The sequence below is a fragment of the Trifolium pratense genome, linkage group LG2 (assembly GCF_020283565.1).
Source record: "Trifolium pratense cultivar HEN17-A07 linkage group LG2, ARS_RC_1.1, whole genome shotgun sequence".
NCBI classification, from domain to species: Eukaryota; Viridiplantae; Streptophyta; class Magnoliopsida; order Fabales; family Fabaceae; genus Trifolium; species Trifolium pratense.
Genome location: NC_060060.1, coordinates 64973990 through 64992761, shown reverse-complemented (window position 1 = coordinate 64992761; position 18772 = coordinate 64973990). Strand labels below are relative to the sequence as shown.

The following is an 18772-nucleotide window of genomic DNA, read 5'->3' as shown; positions in this document are numbered from 1 at the left end:
CCTCTTGAAAAGACTAAACTAACTCCCCCGCCTTCTAAAATGTGAGTGTTGTTTGCATTCTAGAAATAAAGTGGGTAAAAAAGTCACCGTTTGGAATGCATCCACCCCCTAGGAGAAATTTTGAAAAAAAAACATGTTCGCCTTCTATATGGCGAATACTCTCTTATGTGTTTGCTTACTAGAAGGTGAACACGTCTTATATATAAGGTGTGTCACCTTCTTCCCCCCATTTATGCAAGTTGAAAATAAGGTGAAAAACAAAACCACAAAAACTCTCAATCCCCAATACGCGAAAATTCGTCCAAAATGAAGGATGCTACTCATTTGCGGTCGAAATAATCAAGGAATTAAAGATTAACATAAGGTAAGCACACATTTGATCTTTTCTTGCATTTTTCTGCATTTTTATTTTTGCGACTGTGTTCATTCGCTTTCTGGTTGGCGAAATGTGTCTAAGGTGTTCGCCTTCCAGAAAATGAATGCTCTTAATGCTGGTTTGTTTTTTTTTGTTGTTTTGGTTGATCATTAGTTGCTTTATTATTTTTATTTTTTTTTATGTTTTTTATTTTGTTAAACTTAACCTTAAAAATTTATGAATACCATCATAAGTTAGGAAATCATAACCCAATCAAGATGACTTGTTTGGTAACATTCGCCAAAATGTCACTGTTCCCTTCGACAACCAATTATAGGTATTCATGATGTTGGACATTAATATATACTATTCCTTGATGATATTTTTTTCTTTATCATGATATTGATATTAAGTCTCCATCACCCAATCGTCGGAGAATCTGTGGAGCACACAAAATGAGTTATTCCTTTCAACCGAATTTTTTCTATGAGTATGAGTTATTAATCGAACTTCTGTTGTAACCAAAAAAAAAAAAATTGAACTTCTGACCACATGTTTAAAGGGACCAAAATTCTTATTACTTGGACAAATTTATTATTAGTCGTTCATGATAATTTACGAATCTTATAAATTAATGTTGAATGAGTTTAATTCTAGTAGCTAAAAATAAATTGGACTTCAAGTTAACTGTTAGTAATTGGTGTAAAGTAAAGTTTGTTTTAATATATTTTGTTTAAATTTAAATATTTGATAAAATTTTAGAATTTACCTTATGGTAGAGTTTAGCATAAAGTTTCCTTCCTACGTAATAAACAATAATTATTAGATTTTTTCAATTTTAATCAAAATGTGAGTAAAATTTGAATTCAACATACCTTTGAGCAAGCACAAATCCAAACTGATTTTGCTTGTATATGTGTCCACGTACGATGTTATTTTTGGGTGATTTATCCGCTAAAAATATAAGAAATTGGACAAGACAATTCAAATTGTACCGTGTTTGATTGTACTCCAAAAGATAGAAAAGGAACAATATATGCCAGGAAAACTGATCATTAGGTTCATTGCATATTTAATGTATCTAATCTAAATTGTGTTGTGTTAATATATTTTGTTTAAATTAATTTATATTTTGATTGTACTTCAAGTTTTATTCACCAAACATCGTATAAGACAAAAAATTGTTCAATATCATAAAAGTTTATTCTGTATTGTTCCGTCATATATTGTTCTGTCTTGTGCTATTATGTCCGGTACTTATCATTTAATCTACAAACGCACCCTTTATACATTAGATTAGTCAATGCATAATAGTAATTTCAAATTTGGGGGAAAAGTCTTCATGCGATTTTTATGAGTGAACTGTATTGAGAGAGTTTGAGGAAGCGTCGAGAGCAACTATGAATTAATCAATAATTTATGACCATTGATCAAAACAAGTATGAGTTCAACAATTATAGACCAAAAACAGAAAACTACTAAAGTGTGTGTCGATTTCAAGTGTATATTTGCCGAAAATAGTTTAACAAAAGTAACTACCATGACCGTGGTCTGTCACAAAAGGTCTTTCTTTCGTTTATTTTTACATGCAAATTAACTTTCAAGTCATTTACTTCTCGAAATTTTTTTTTCCTACCCCAACAATCTTCACTTTACCCCAACATTTTTTTAAAAATACCCAATATACCCTTATTAAAAATTAATATATTTTAAAAAAACAATTTTTGTCGTATTATACTGTTCCGGTAGAATTTTCATCCTCACGAAAAACTGTTCCGGTAAGCAATTATCCATACCGGTAAGTTAACTTTACCGGTACACTTTTTTAACAGTGTTCCGGTATGTTAATTTTACCGGTACACTTTTTATAACGTTTCCGGTATGTTTATTTTACCGGTACACTTTTTAAAAAGTGTTCCGGTACGTTAATGTTACCGGCACACTTTTTAAAAAGTCTACCGGTATGTTAATTATATTTCGTTTATCATTATACATACCGGTACACTTTTTTAGAGTGTTCCGGTAGTCAAAGTGTTCCGGTATGTAATAAGTGTACCGGTATGTTATTCTTAATTTTTTTAATTTTAATTTATTTTTTTATTTTTAAACAGATATGGCTTATCTCGGCGATACAAGTCAAATGTTGGTAGATACTACGGATGTTTTTACAACTCATCAAAAATTTGCTACCCCAGATGATATTGTCAAATGGGCTCGAGATGTTGGAGATGCCAATAAAGTCGGTATTATCATTACTCGGTCGGATAAAAAGAACGGAATAAGAGGAAGAAATGACAAGTTGATTTTGGGTTGTGACAAAGGTGGAAAGTATGACTCTTCAGAAAGTTCCACGACATCTGCATCGAAAAAGTGTAACTGTCCATTTAAAATTAGAGCTGCACCTTCAACAGATGGTTCAGGATGGAAAGTTCAGGTTATTCATGGAGTTCACAACCACGGGCTACCTGACCAATATCATGGTCATCCTCGCAAGGCACGTTTAACCGCTGATGAAAACAAACGTGTTCAAGATTTGACAAAGCGTAAAGTAGCACCAAGACACATTGTTTTAGATTTGAAAGATCAAAATCCAGAGTCTGTTGTTGATGCCACACTTGTATATAGGAAAAGACACATGATGCAAATACAGGAAAGAGGCTCCAGAACAGAGCTGCAACACTTGCTGCAGTTGTTAGATGATGCAAAATATGTCAGCTGGAATAGAAGAAAAGATGATGGCTCCGATGTTTTGAGTGATATTTTTTGGGCGCATCCAGATTCAATCAAGTTGTTGAACTTGTTTCCCATTGTTTTGGTTATGGACTGCACATACAAAACTAATAAATATAGACAGCCACTACTTGAAATTACTGGCATTACGTCAACTAACATGACATTTGCTGTTGGATTTGCTTACATGAAATCTGAGAAGACGGACAATTATCATTGGGCGTTAGGTAAGCTGAAGCAATTGATTACAAAGCAAGATATATTTCCTAGAGTAATTTTGACTGATAGGGAGCTTGCTTTGATGAATGCAATTAAAGATATATTTCCACATACTACTAATATGCTTTGTACGTGGCACATAATCAAAAATGTGAATGCGAGATGCACCGTGCAAATACCTAAGGATATGAAACAGAAGGTGAAAAATTTGTGGAGAGATGTTGTTGAAAGTCCGGATGAGGTGGAGTATCAGCAACGGTTGAATGCGTTTCAGCAAGCATGTGTTAATTCAAGCAATTTTGTCGAATATGTCAATAACACCTGGTTGGCCCCTCACAAAGAACAATTTGTTGAAGCATGGACCAATCGAGTGATGCATTTAGGAAACACAACGACTAATAGGTATAATTTTTTTATTTTAAAATTGAAATTATATTTTTCTTTTTTTGGCGTTTAATTGACTATTGTTTGCAATTTGATATTTAGAGTTGAGTCTGCACATTGAAGACTGAAGAAAATGTTGGAACACAGCAAAGAAGACTTATGCAAGTGTTTGGAAGGCATGAATGACAACATAAGACTAGAAGTTGACAAAATAAAGAAGTCTTTTCAAAAAAGTTTTTACTATACAGAAAAGACACATAGCAGTCCATTTTTTCAATATTTGAGAAACTTTGTCTCCAGGGCCGCTATGACACTAATTTCTGATGAAATGGAGAGAATTGGCATTGTTGGAACAAATAAAAACTTGTGTGGTTGCAAACTTAGGTCAACATGTGAGTTGCCTTGTGCTTGTGAATTGAGTGGATATACAACCAGCGGTGTACCGATACCGTTAGATTCAGTTCACGGTCACTGGAAGAAATTAACTATGGAAGAACCATTGGAGGATGACACAGAGGATGGATATGAGTTGGACATGAGTAATGCAATGGAGGCCATATGGACTCGATTTCGGTCACTTGATATTGTTGGTAAAAGAGCGTTGAAGAGTAAAGTGTTTGAACTTGCTTATCCAGCCTCAAGTTCATTGTGTCCACCACCTGAAAAAATAAAAACCAGAGGAGGAGTGAAGAACAAATATAAAGGCAAAGCACCAAAAGGTTATGATGTGTATCGTGATCCATCATACTTTGAACACGTTGAAAGAGAATATGGTGATTCACAAGGTTACTAATTTATTTTTTTGATAATATAGTTATTGCTTATATTTTTATGTCTATATTCTATTATTATATATTCAACTTTTTTTGTTTTTACATAAATCTAGGTACATCGAAGAGGTTGTGTACACAACAATCACAGTCATCTCAGAAGGAACTATCTCAACCCTCTCAGAAGCAACAATCTCAACCATCTCAGAAACAACTATCTCAGATGTCTAAAAAACTGACATCTCAGAAATATTTGGGGCAATTTCCTGATCATATGCATCCACATATTGTTCACATTGCTGATGTGCTTGAAGATGGAAATTGTGGTTTTAGAGCTGTTGCATCTTTACTTGGTTACACAGAGGAAGGTTGGTCCATCGTCCCCCGGGAGTTAGATGAAGAGCTTAGAAATAATAACAATTTGTATGAGAAATTATTCAGACAAGATTTGCAGGTTGTGAGAGATTCGTTGGTAGCAATTAGATGGTTCACCATACCTGCTATGGGTTACTTGGTAGCAAATAGGTATAATGTCGTTCTCGTCACGTTGGGTAAACCTAGTAAGACTTTCTTTCCTATGATGACTTCATATTCCTCTTCAGCAAGGTTTTTTTGTATTGGTTTTGTCAATGGAAATCATTGGGTTCCGGTAAACATGTCAAAGGGGTTTCCGTTGCCCGAAGTTACAGCTGATTGGAAGAAATTTTGTTCACATGAAGCAAGGTCTTGGATGTCAAACTTAAACGGACGCCTACAATATTGGAACCTTCTAAATCCTCCGGTGAAACCTCTTAGTGGTGTTATGTCTGTTGAATAATTTTTAATTGTTTATTTTATGTCGAATATTTATATTACTTATGTTTTATCAAATATCTAAATTCGTTAGTAACGTTTATTGTGTTAAAAAATATTTTATGTCAATAAAATGCAATGCCTACTTTAGCAACGTTATTTGTGTCAAAAAATAATGTATTGAAGTATAAAAAACATTTGATCGATAAAGTTCATAATCTAAATAAAGTACACGATATAGTAAAAATAGTTCAACAAAATACACAATCCAAAAATAAAAGTACATAAACCAGTGTTCAAAAAAACATAACAATAAAAAACTAGTCATGGGTATGCACCACGACATACATCTAGTGCAAAAAAAAGCTCCTCAAAATCCTCATCATCCCTATCAGCGTCTATCCTCGTAAGAAATGTCTCAAGCGCGCCTCGAGCCATACCTCTCCATCTCCGCTCACGCTGTAGTGCAGTTTCTTGTGGTGCATCATCTGCTGGTGCATCGTCTACTGGGGCATATGGTGCTGGTGCATCGTCTACTGGGGCATCTGGTGCAGGTGCAGGTGCAGGTGCATAGTGCGGAACTGGTGGTGCTCTATGTGGTCCATCAACAGGGCGACACAGTCTAGGATGTGATACCCTATAGTACCAGGACATGTAATCAGGTACAGTCTCACTAGCATATGTCACTGGACGTGTCGGCTGAAGGATCCGATCAACGGACGCGTGATAACCAATCTAGTCGCTATCAATATCAGAGTAGGCAGGAGCTAGAGGTGGTGGTGGTGGTATATACTGTACAAATCCAAATTGCCTAATACACCTCTCGGGCAAGTAAGGAACTACCGTGGATCCACGCAGATGACCACTATACAGAGTAATCAGATCAAAAGGAATGCTACCTCTGTGAGTCTCAAACGGACGCCATATCACGTCATCAGGGGTCAGTGCATCCAATATAGGCCGATAATCGGGGAGCTTGGTCTTCCCTTGCTTATACATCCACCGCATAGCTCGAGGAAATCCAGGATTATCACAATTAAGATCCGACTGAGCCCGCCTACCAAGGGTAGGAAAATACTCGTGGATCCAACACTGTTACAAAAAAGAAAAAAAAGAAAATTGTTAACAACGCAACAAAGAGAAAAGAAAATTAAATTACGCAACAAAGATAAAAACAAAATTTAATTGCACAGCAAAGAGAAAAAAAATTTAATTACGCAATATTTAAATTATGTCTTTGTAGTGAGTGTCGCATACCTGAAGAAGTGTCGCATACCCTGCAAGGGCCCTCGTAGAAAACATGGATGCATCGTTCAAGTTATCGTATAAACAAACTAATGCAATACTGGCCCACGAATATGTATGGACTGCAGACAAATCACTAAACAGAAGTAGCCATTTGGCATCCACACGTGTATAACTCTTATCGGCCAGAATGGTAGATCCCACCAACATCAACATCCATGCCCTAGCTGCGCAGTCATATTTCCCGTAGAAATTGGCATTCCTATTATAACTCTCATATAGCCACTGCTGTGAAAAATAACCACCCCTCTGCGCTACAGTCTCTCGCAATGCAAATTCATACTCCTCTCCTAACAACTCAACTGCAAGTTCCGCAGCTTGTTCTTGAGAAACTGATACAGGAGTATAAAACTGACCCCTAACAGGTAGATGCAGAAGACATGCCACATCGTCCAAAGTAATAGTCATCTCGCCGAACGGCATGTGAAATGACGATGTCTCAGGGTGCCACCTCTCAACAAATGCGGATATAAGCTGCGGATCAGTAAATTTCAAGCTAGTCCGCTCAAGCCATCACAACCCCGAAATATTCAACCACCCTTGAATAACTTGAGGATGGTAATCAGGAATCCTGTCAGCTAACTTTCTTCCTAAAGATACTATTTGTAGCTCAATTTTGTCACCTTCGACACGTTCCTACATATATTTAATAAAAAAACATTGTGAATAATAAATTAGACCGGATAATTGGATGCATATCATAAGACATTGAAAATGAACTATAATAATATTTTAACACTAAATTTGTATGTAAAATAAGGATTTAATAGTTGTAACGAGAGTATAAACAATACAAATTAAAAAAAATGATCAATATAACTTAACAAATAATAACAAAAAAAACAAAGTAGTACCTGACCAAACCATACATGACGAGCAACATGATGCTCGTATCGAGTCAAAAGACTCGTATCGATCGGCCCTCCAGGCCAAGCCTGCTGCACAGCCTGCTCCTCAACCTGCTCCTGATGCACTGGCGGCATCTCATCGTCTTCCGGCTCCTCCTGATGTGGCCGAGACTCTCCGCGTCCTCTGTTATGCCTAATTCTACCGTCTCCTCCTCTTGTACGCACCACTGAAAAAAAAAATTTAAAAAAAAATAAAAAATCACTGTGAACCGGTACACTTTTTTAAAAGTGTACCGGTATGTAATATGAAACTCAGACGTCGAATGCATACCGGTACACTTTTTTTTCAAGTGTACCGGTATGAATATGCATACCGGTACACTCGAAAAAAAGTGTACCGGTATGAATATTCATACCGGTACACTTTTTTTCGAGTGTACCGGTAAAGAAATCAAACCGGCACACTTCGAAAAAGTGTACCGGTATGTAAAATTGCACTTACTCTCTCAAATTCGCCAAACTCACACCGGAACACTTTTTGACTAGGGTAAATAATGATTTTTTTTTTCTTCAGATTTACATTATATATGAGGGTATATTTGTCATTTTAAATAGGATTGTTGGGGTAAAGTGAAGATTGTTGGGGTAGGAAAAAAAATTTTCTTACTTCTCGCATTTTCATTCAAAGTTTTTTTTATTCCAAGCATTTAAATTCATGCAAATTTTAAATAAACCTATAAATTCACTCACCTTTTATATTAAGTCATTTAAATTTGAGTTAATTAACTATCACTCTTTTTCAACTAATTTCTCTCTTTAAATTCAAATTTGTTTCGGAGATATATTCAAAACTATATATGCATTAATAATTACTATAGAAAATAATTACAAATGAATAAAAAACACAAAAAAAAAGTTGTACTATTAATATTTTTGAATGGTAAAATTAATTCTCTTAAAACCAATTCATGTATACACGTTAACCAAATATTACTACTATGTACTTTTCAAAAGATACTTAAGAATTCTTCAAAAAAGATACTTAAGAAATAAAGAAAAATTTATTCACATAAATAGATTTAATAAACTTGCGCACATAGTTCTTTGTACATATCCATATTTAAGACAAGTAACATTTTCTGTGGGTTGTGTTTCAGGCTTTAAGGGTTTGGTGGGGCCGAAAACACTTCCGTGTTCAACTTTCCTATTTTTGTTGTTTTTAAACTTTTGTCCATTGTTTTGACAAAAACAATTTGCCCAAAGTTATGCTCTAATCAATGGTGTTTCTTCTAACTATCTCTTCTACTAATTTATTACAATAATAATGTTTCTTAGTAAAAAAGAAAAACTTCATGCATAGTACTTTATTTTTATTTGAATATATAAGAACTGAACCCATAACCTCTATTATTTTATCCAAACATTTTACCACTAGACTAAATTTAGTGATTTTCATGCATAGTATTTCGTTAATACTCTCTTACTTAAATATGTAAGAAAATGTTAGATTAATAAATTTATTTTGGGTGTGTTTGATAAGTTAAAGAATAAGTATTGGACAAAATAGTACAAGACAGAACAACACAACACATGACAGAAAAGCACAGAACAACCTTTTGTGATATTGAACAATTTTTTGTCTTATACAATATTTGGTTAACAAAATGATATTTTGATATTTTTGACAACTTGTACTGCCGACAAATAGTTGTGTTGTGGTTTAGTGAGAGACAAAATTTTCTGTTTTTGTCCTGTCCATTCCTTCCAGTTTGTCCAGTTCCTGAAACAGTTTTACAATCAAACACAGTAGAACTAGAGTTGTCATATCTAGTCCCGTATTGTTTAGCAGATCAAACAAACCATTTATACCAAAAATTCATTATAAAAAAACACATTAACCAATTGAACTCAATTTCTTAGTTAATCAAATATCAATCTCGGTGATATCCACATGACTCATAAGTATAATGCTCATCATTAAAGACCATGATAGTCTATTTAATTTGTTAAAAACAAGTTTTTTTTTCCTTCTAAACTACCCATTCATAATTTGAAGGTATTTACCCATCAATTAATGAGAATAAGTCATATATATGCGAAATCAAAGTTAGTTACGAGCTAGTTGTAGATACCACATTCAAATTTACTTATATGGCTTATTCACACATGTTGTGAAGTAGGCTTCATCTAAAAATAAATACTTGACAGCATAATATAATACTAAATAATATACGACAAAGTTTTAAAATATTGATCAACCGACTATAACTTATTCATTACTCCCTCCGGCCTTAATTGTAAGGAAATATTTATTTTTCATGTTTATTGTACAACTGATGTATCTGATCTATATTAATAAATTTAAAAAGTTAATATCTACTTATAATTAAAATCCGATGGAGTAGTTACTTATATTAATTTAACTTTCAAATTCTTCCATACAATTCTCTCACAACACACAAATTCGAATTCTTCCGCATGACTCTTCTTTAACCTAAACTCATTAATCAATTGTATTAACTATTCAAATATACACCATCCGTGACAATATATAAGCAAAAATCATCTTTTTATGTTCATTGCATATTCAATGTATCTAATCTATATTATATGTCAGATACATTAATTATGTAATGAACCTAGAAATATGATTTTTACTTATATATTGTCACGGAGGGAGTATACTATTTAGCAGCACCCTTACCGTAAAATCTCTGTTTTTTTATTTTTTGATTGAACTGTAAAAATTTCATATACGTGCAAGTTAGATATTTCAACAGAAAAAAACAGACACATTTATTACGACAGCAAATGATGAAGTTATATAAATAGAGTAATCTAAGTTAAGAATTAAGATTGGGTTGTCTAAAATCAATAATCATTATAAGACATGTATTTAACAACGTTATCTCCACATGTCATAAAGTGATTGGTTATTTAGATATTCTCAAAATAATCTTAAATACATGTCCCAATTTAGTTGACTATTTTCTCACCTCTCCCAATTTCAACCTGAACCTCAAACTTCATCATCATCGTGTCATATACAAACACACCAAAAATCACCACCACACAAAAAACCACGTAGTATCAATAAAAGATAAACGAATCTTTGTTGCTGTTGTTGTTTCAAGTTTCAACACAAACTCAATATGAACAACAACAACATCAACAAAAACAAGAACCCATTTTGAATTTGAATTCTTTTTTTCTCTCTTCAATTGAATGGAGCTTTCTCTAACACTAACACCAAACCCTTCTTCAACTTCACTCTCTCACTTTTCCAAGCTATGTGAATTTCATCAAAGGAAGAAAAGAGTAACCTTTTTGGATTCTTCAAGAGTAGTTTCACTTCGTTGTATTAAAGCTTCTGCAGAACGAACCGGTGATACAATTGATGACAGGGGAGAGACTCGAACCGGGTTCACTACACCGGCTGCTATGGAAGTAACAACCACATTCAACCGTGGATTCAATGATGCTTCTGCTGCTGATTTTCCTGTTTGGGAAAAAATTGGTGCTGTTGTTAGACTCAGCTATGGAATCGGTGAGAACTTTTTGAAACAAATTTTGGAACTTTTTGGATACCCTTTTGATTACTTTTACTGAAAAACTAATTTTTAGCTTATTGGGCCAAATAGAAAAGGAAAACTAAACTTTATGTTTTTGCTTTTAATTGAATCTATGTTTTTCCAAAATGGGAAATTTTGATTTTATTTATGGAGGATTTTAGTTGGATTTAAATATTTGTGTGCCTGCAATTTGGATTTTGATGAATTGATTTGTTTCAGGGATTTATGGTGCTATGGCTGTTGCGGGGAGTTTTATATGTTCGATAACTGGAATTGATTCTCTTGGGGGTTTTCATTTATCATTAGATGCTATTCTTGAAGGGCTTGGATATGCAGTTCCTCCAATTATGGCTCTTCTTTTTATACTTGATGTAAGTTTGTTCATTTAGACAATTATGATTAGGTTGTGTGTTTGTGTGTGCGCTCGCGTGTGTGTTTGTGTGGTGTTTTAACTTCCTTCGATCCAATATTTTGGTTCAAGTGGAAATGACCTTTTTGAAACTTAGATAAACTAATTTGAACTTATCTACTAGTGACATAAGAACTTGTGAGACTATTTGATAGAGCTTAGTTGCACAGCGTATGACATGTCCATCAGCTATTTTCAGCTTATTTCCGTAAACTATCCATGATAGCTTATGAAAACAACTTATATACAATTTGAATTTGTCATCAAAATAGCTTATACATATGCACTTACTAGTATATGATAAATGCTTTTGCTATAAGTGTTTAATTAGGTTGTTTATCCAAATATTAATCTTTAGGATGCTATATATTTGTTGGAATATTTTTTGTAAGAAATGGGAACTTGTACGTTTCCCTTGTTATTTGGTTTCCTTGTTGAATTGAATTGAGCTTTCATCAACGTGGTGATTATTAGGACGAAGTTGTTAAGCTATCACCCCATGCTCGTGCCATTAGAGATGTAGAGGATGAAGAACTATGGAGTTTTTTCTATGGGATGTCACCTTTGCAGGTAATTTGATAAAACTTGCTTGCTTTGGTATAATAAATCATCTTTAATCTAGTGTAACCATTAAGATTAATGTAATTTGGTTTTAATTTACAGTTTATACTGATGGTTGCTGCAAGTTCAGTAGGAGAGGAGCTCTTCTATAGGGCTGCAGTTCAGGTTTGTTTTGTAGCTTCTATGCCCGTATTTGATTGTATCTGCCAAGAGATGCTTGTATTTCTCGGTTCATCGAGTTTTCAAAAAGAAAAAAAAAACGTTACCAGATAATTAGTTAGAGTATTGTAGCTATGATTGGATCAGATTACATATATATTAAATATGAATGATGATTGTGTGTTAAGAAATTTCTCTCATTCTCTCATTTTCCTCCAACAAAGAATACTTTCAATGTGTTTGGTGTAAGCTTGTTCATAAGATGAATAACGTTAGTTTCATAAAGACAATTTCATTTTGTGAATAAAAGAAGAAATTTGCTGGTTTAATAGTCTTCATAGAATACTATATCTTAGCTTTAATAACTTATATTTGAAACTTCTACAGGGGGCACTTGCTGATATATTTTTACGAGGCAGTGATCTTATACAAGATGTTCGAGGAATGGCGTCTTTGGTATGTGTACCATTTTCTTACCTTTTCCTTCTTATACTATAAGGGTGAGCGTTGGTGCAATGATAAGGTTACTAGTTGCTACTGATTTGACATAACAGCCATTGGTTCTAGTCGCAGAAACAACCCTCTCGGCTCTCAAGGCTGAAGGCTGTGTACATCTTACCCTATTTAATGCCCTTGGCCACCCTTTCATTACTTTTTATGTTGCAAATATTTCAAACTAAGAATTTCATTCCGGTAACTGACCAGCATTTTATACGGTAATATGCAGTCAGGGGTGCTGCCTCCATTTGTTCCATTTGCTCAGGCGCTTGCAGCTGTACTTACTGCTATCCTTACTGGTTCTCTCTATTATGTGGCTGCCTCTCCGAAAGGTTACTTTTTCTTATATCCCATTTTTATTTTCCCTTTTATGTAGCTTATTTTTCCTAGTTTGTTCTCTGCCTGACTAATGATTAACGCTTCTTTTCTCCCTCTCTTTCAGATCCTACCTACATTGTTGCGCCGGTTTTACAATCTCCCTCTAGTCGACAAGATTTGAAAAAGCTGTTTGAAGGTTCAATCCTATTCTCGTACTGTTGAATGTTATATTCAATTCATACAAATGTCGTCATCATTCTTGTTTTCCCGAACATTGTTTCATCGTATCTTAACCTGATCATCCACTTCATTTTGGTTTGCAGCATGGTATGAGAAAAGGCAAATGAAGAAAATCTATTCTCCACTTCTAGAAGGGCTGTTGGCTCTCTACCTCGGTTTCGAGTGGATCCAAGTAATACCATTTGTTGTCTTTTTAAAATATTCATTAATTTTTTGTCTTAAGATTTCTATGGAATGAAACTGATTTGTGGATGTTTGGAATTTTTACTTTACAGACAGATAATATTCTTTCTCCCATTATCACACATGGGATTTACTCCACTGTTATATTGGGACATGGCCTTTGGAAGATACACGACCACAAGCGAAGACTACGGCAAAGAATCCAAAAACTCAAATCAGAAGAAAAAAATTTCAACTAAATTTTGAAATGATCTTCATGACAGATTTTGGTGAAAAATTTGTATATGTATTAGAGTTGTTAATAATGTAAAGAGAATATGTGTATAATTATGTGTTAGTTGAGGTCTCATACATACAGAAGATGCAAAGTTTTGATTACACTATAGGATTCTCTAATTTAGAATCATCAATGTTTTTGCTGTTTTGTAATAAAATTGGATAATCCAAAAGTTGGATTAATGCAATAAAATATCATATATGTTTTGTTTTTAGCTTCTGGGAAAAAAACACAATAGGATTGGAGGGATTCTGAACAACACGAGAAAAGAAGAGAAATCATCATCTCAATGATATAGTTGTGATAACTTTGTCTCTATCGGCTCTTATAACCTATCATTCTCTCTCATCTAAATAATTTTATTTAATTGTCTATAAGCTCGTTTGGATTAGCTTATTTTTGAACTTATTCAAACTGCTTATGTAAATAAATAATTTTTTATCTATTATTATAAGTTAGTTTATGATAAAATAGTTTATAAAAATATAATTTTTACCGGTGGAAACTTATAAAATAGCATAAAACTTAATTTATATTGCATAAGCTGTTTGTATAAGCTGAAAAATAAGCTAATCCAAACAAACCTATATCTCTCTTAAATACACTGAATCATTTCTAGTAAGTTGGGACCAGCTTAAAGAAATGATGTTGATCTGGAAGAAACTTCCTCCACACCTCCAATGTCCACATTCAAAGAAACATGTATTGTGTCATTTAGGATTATACTTTTAGACAAAATATGCCGTTTGAAAGTAGTTGTTCCAAAATAAGTGTAGATTATATAAATGTGGAATGAAAAGTAGTCCCAATTGATTTTATTACTTGTTCCAGCCATATAAAATTGAAATTACTTTTCATAGACTGACGGTGTAAAATCTTTTTGCACATGCATCCAAACAAATCCACACAGTAAATATTTTTAAAGACATCTTAGGAACTAAATTTAAACAGTGGACTGTTCCTTCATCTTGTAAATGTTGAAGAAAATTTAGCAACAACAAACTAATTATCATTTGCATAATTTTAACCAATATTAATCTCAACAAGACATCTTCATAGGCCACTAGACACTTGGTACTATTAGTTCCTCTGCAATTCTCAATCTTTCAACAAGACATCTTCATAGGCCACTAGACACTTGGTACTATTAGTTCCTCTGCAATTCTCAATCTTCCAATTGCGCGATGATGCTTGCAAACACCCGGTACCCTTGGGCCATATCTGTAAATAGACAATACTCATTCTGGGCATGGTACGTTGCCATCAGACCTGCACATGACATGGAATGCAGTAAGTACTTTATAAACTTTCAAATTTAATATATACATAAATTTGTTCTTAGGCAGATCATACCATAGCCAACACTCTGAACATCAAAACCTTCATCCTGTGACAGAGAAAAGAGGTTAAGTAAGAAACAAGTAATACACATCTTTCATGGACAACAAAGAGAATATATCTTCACCTTAAGTTCCCGAATAAGAGGCAAACTCCCAGTAATTGAGAAAGGCTTCAAGGAGCCAACTATTTCTTCAGTTGCTTTGCATAAAACTTTGAAACCTCTAGAATTGAGATCACAAGCAATTCCGGACATAGCTTCGTCAAAAGTTAGAGTAAGGCTGTAAAAGAGGAGCAATCAAGGAGCAAGGGAACCATAACTAGTTAAAGAAAATCTATAAAGAAGAAAAAAACCAATCAAGAGATCGAAACAAAATTATCAAGTCATTACATATTCGAAAGTAAAACAAACTCTTTGATAACACTAAATCTAAAGATGTCAACACAACTCTTGAGCAGAGCGGATTTCTTTGTTAGATTCAAGCCAATTTAACAAATAAGGATAAAAGCCTCACCTCCCCCTTAAGTTTTCATCAGATAGGACATATTTTGAAACTGGACCCCGAGTTTCTAGCTTCTGTACATTCTCGTTAATGTCGTCGACATATTCTTGCAGCTTCTTTATTACATCCTTCACACTGAACAAATCATTAGAACATTGGGCATGAAAATTCATAAAAAACCAAACTCTTTCACATGTTTGCTTCTATCTGTAGTCTGTATATTTAGCAATTGCAAGAAACTAGTAAAATAGAAGAGCAAAAAGTGAGTCCAAAGCTTCCAAAAGTTTGATATATGGCCACACTATATAAGATGTAACTTACTTGTAGAATGGAGTTAATCTGCAACAAACAAACATAAAAAGATATATCAGTAAAGCCGCATTAATAATAAAAAAAAAATCCTTGTTTAATTCTAAGCAGGAGAATAAACCTGACATCTCCTGAAACGGTACATTCCCCTGGAATTTGGTTGATTCCACCTCCAGGATCTGCAATAGGCAATGCAATTATGACAATTGAAGGGTTTTGTTTTTCATTAAAATAATCAAGTATGAAAATAGTTACTCAGTCAGTTAGATCCCAAAACTTACAACTCCATTGGGTTGGTTTCATGGTGGAAGGGGTTGCAAACCCATAAACCTGTTCCTGAGGATGAGGTGGGAAGTCCTTGTAAAATTTCAGCTGGATTTCCTTTACTGCATCCATGGCTAGCTCAAGCGGATTTATAGCCTACAAGTAACATAACATGTAAGATAATTTTACAACTGCAATACCTACCAGTCAAGACAGCATCTTGATTGCAGATTGGGAATCATATTATTCATCCTTAACTTGGATCAAATTCATGAATACTCTTAAGACGGAGAACTAATTTTCTTAATTTCTTGACGAAACCATCCGCATAAACATTTATATTCATACACAATATTTATATATTAATCAAGGAAAGTTTGTAAAAGGAAATCGTAAAAGAGGAAACTTAATAGAAGATACTTTCCAACACTCCCACCTCAAGTTAGCGCATTCAAGTTGTAAGCACCAATCATGCTACAAATGAACTAAATCTGATCACTACAGTTGATGAACTCGAGAAATTTCCTAAGATAGATCTTTTTCTCTGATTAAATGAGAACCGATTTCTCTTAAGTTTGGTTCTTCATGAAAAACTGGGTTTCACGCAATATGAAGAGCAGTTAACTACTATAAGTCCCAGCTTCCACTGGACAGGTCATAGACAGGACCCTTAAGTTAATCAAGTGAAACTGAAACTCATCAATATGCATAATCGTCAAGCTAATATTTGCATGATTGAATTGTTCTTAAATTAACTAAAGCCCTATCACTGTATCACATATTACTTACAAGCTCCAAGTACCACAATTTAACTACCTCTACAGAGGCTCGTAGTTATTAAGTTTGGTTCCCTTCTGAACTAAATTGACTAAAGCACTGCATTCTTCTCACAGGTTCTGATATTATAGTAGGATGCATATAGCAATGCATCTCTGTCTTTAAATGGCTACATTTATGTGGCATCCTTTACATGAGAAGATATTCTTTTTATTTAAAATGATTACAGATCTTTCATCCTAACATTATTTTAGCAGGAGGATGACTGGATGGGACAGACATTTTTCATTATTTCACCGAAAAGTCATGGATACAATTATAACTATATGCAGATCTCAACAGAACTCCTTATGTTTACTCATATGCATGCTATAGGTTCTCAGAGGATCCGGACTAAAAACTATGTTAGATGGACCAAAACAAGACAGAACATATCATATGATCCTCCTCTGAGCTATATTCTATTTGATACACAATAGAAGTAGATCAGAACATTCCAGACACAATTACATGAAAAATCATAATAAGAATCCAGACACTAACGTAAGAGCATACCTTCCTTCAAAAAATAAAAATAAAAAATAAGAGCATACCTTGTGAGCTAATCCACTATGAAAGAGCTTCCCAGTGACATGAAGTTTCCAAGGTATCATACCACCAGTGCCAACACAAGGTTGTTTATCCGCCGTATCGATCCAAAACCTGAGCAAAAAAATGCACAAATTAAAACCTACAAATATATCACAATTGGAATCAAAATAGCTACTATAAAGAACAGAAATAAATTTATGCATCATAAAGTATTGACACATGACATAATAAGTAATCGACTGTAACCATATATATCGGTATTGTGTCAGACACGGAACATGTCTTTGATCTGAAGTGTCGGTGCTACATAGGTTTTGCATGCAACAAGAGATTTTCTAGTAAATACTAACAACTTACAAAGGACCGTCCTTTAGCTTATTGAGTAACCCATCTTGAACAAGTGCATCAACACCAACTCCAGTAATAGCAGAATTCTCTTCATTGGCTATAAAAACAGCAACAACAGTTGATTTCAAATTCGGCTTAGTTTCAGCAAGCTTCTTCATCAACTCAGTAACAAGTGCAACATGTCCCAAACAATCAGTAGTTCCCCGTCCCCTAAGTTTATCGCCGTCGATGCTCAAACTAAACGGATCAAAATCCTTCACATTAACACCAAATTCAAAACACACTCAATATAATAAATCCATAAATGCATGTGTCAAATAAACAAACAAAAACTGATGTATCTTGTCTATATTATCGAACAGATGCATAAATTATTGAATGAATCTAAAAAGTGATTACATACCCAATCATTGGGATTTGCGGTGACGACATCCATGTGACAACCAACAAAGGAAAGGATCTTGCCGGGAACGGTACCAGGGTACTCGACGATGAGATTACCTCTGCCGGGAAAATATGTGACATGGTTGATGATTAAGGGACCACCGCCGGTGGTGGTGCTTAACGGCGAGAGAGAGTTTAAGACATGTTTGACTACTCTGTCTTCTTCAGGAATGAGTTCTGGTGGATTGTTCTGAACATATCTGGATTCAGAGATTAGGTTTGAGAGAAGGGATATGAATGAATCCTTCTCTAAGTTTCCTAATGTTTGTAGCAAATTCGTCGTTGTAGCCATTTCAATTCAATTTCGTAGTAAGTCTTATTCTTCTTCCTCTGTTTCCTCTTTCGCTTCTAATGTTCTAACTTTGTTACTTCAAACTTTGGGTAAAGGTAACCGTAACAACAGGTTGAGTTTCGGTTCATTCTCTATTGGGCTGCGCAAATGGGCCATCGATGAGTCCATTGTGGCCCATATATTTTTTCTTAGATGGTTGCTCTTCGTCTCCTGAATTGCTCACACTAAAAAACACAATACTAGAAAATATCTTCCTGTAAAATTTGTACTACTAGGAGATATGTTC

At 34.2% G+C, this 18772-nt stretch overlaps 6 protein-coding genes across 7 annotated transcripts; 3 read left to right on the top strand and 3 right to left on the bottom strand.

Moving 5' to 3' along the window:
- Nucleotides 1-2468: 2468 nt before the first annotated feature.
- Nucleotides 2469-3387, top strand: LOC123905239 (protein FAR1-RELATED SEQUENCE 5-like). The gene is made up of 2 exons (XM_045954861.1): nt 2469-3312; nt 3374-3387. Exons 1-2 carry the CDS (start codon nt 2469-2471, stop codon nt 3385-3387), a joined length of 858 nt encoding a protein of 285 aa, XP_045810817.1.
- Nucleotides 3388-3821: 434 nt separating this feature from the next.
- LOC123905238 lies at nt 3822-5275 on the top strand. Its single transcript, XM_045954859.1, has 2 exons — nt 3822-4473; nt 4575-5275. The coding sequence occupies exons 1-2, from the start codon at nt 3822-3824 to the stop codon at nt 5273-5275; spliced, it is 1353 nt and encodes a 450-aa protein (XP_045810815.1).
- A 704-nt stretch (nt 5276-5979) lies between these two features.
- Nucleotides 5980-7031, bottom strand: LOC123909052 (protein MAIN-LIKE 1-like). Its single transcript, XM_045959831.1, has 2 exons — nt 6508-7031; nt 5980-6342 (listed from the first exon to the last, which is right to left on the bottom strand). Exons 1-2 carry the CDS (start codon nt 6976-6978, stop codon nt 5986-5988), a joined length of 828 nt encoding a protein of 275 aa, XP_045815787.1. The 5' UTR covers nt 6979-7031; the 3' UTR covers nt 5980-5985.
- Nucleotides 7032-7068: 37 nt separating this feature from the next.
- Nucleotides 7069-10439, bottom strand: LOC123905237. Its single transcript, XM_045954858.1, has 3 exons — nt 10400-10439; nt 7410-7630; nt 7069-7191 (listed from the first exon to the last, which is right to left on the bottom strand). Exons 1-3 carry the CDS (start codon nt 10437-10439, stop codon nt 7069-7071), a joined length of 384 nt encoding a protein of 127 aa, XP_045810814.1.
- LOC123907746 lies at nt 10261-13834 on the top strand. Its single transcript, XM_045958125.1, has 9 exons — nt 10261-10950; nt 11195-11346; nt 11859-11954; nt 12048-12110; nt 12492-12560; nt 12832-12934; nt 13045-13116; nt 13244-13332; nt 13436-13834. The coding sequence occupies exons 1-9, from the start codon at nt 10629-10631 to the stop codon at nt 13580-13582; spliced, it is 1113 nt and encodes a 370-aa protein (XP_045814081.1). The 5' UTR covers nt 10261-10628; the 3' UTR covers nt 13583-13834.
- Nucleotides 13835-14482: 648 nt separating this feature from the next.
- Nucleotides 14483-18564, bottom strand: LOC123910182 (acetylornithine deacetylase-like). 2 transcript variants are annotated; one of them, XM_045961258.1, is made up of 11 exons: nt 18154-18564; nt 17760-18004; nt 17405-17513; nt 16052-16190; nt 15892-15949; nt 15783-15800; nt 15474-15596; nt 15086-15239; nt 14974-15007; nt 14791-14889; nt 14483-14723 (listed from the first exon to the last, which is right to left on the bottom strand). In XM_045961258.1, exons 1-11 carry the CDS (start codon nt 18484-18486, stop codon nt 14719-14721), a joined length of 1317 nt encoding a protein of 438 aa, XP_045817214.1. In that variant the 5' UTR covers nt 18487-18564; the 3' UTR covers nt 14483-14718. The 2 variants fall into 2 exon arrangements, with proteins under 2 accessions (XP_045817214.1, XP_045817213.1); XM_045961257.1 differs by having other exon boundaries at nt 14483-14889; nt 18154-18563.
- Nucleotides 18565-18772: the final 208 nt, after the last annotated feature.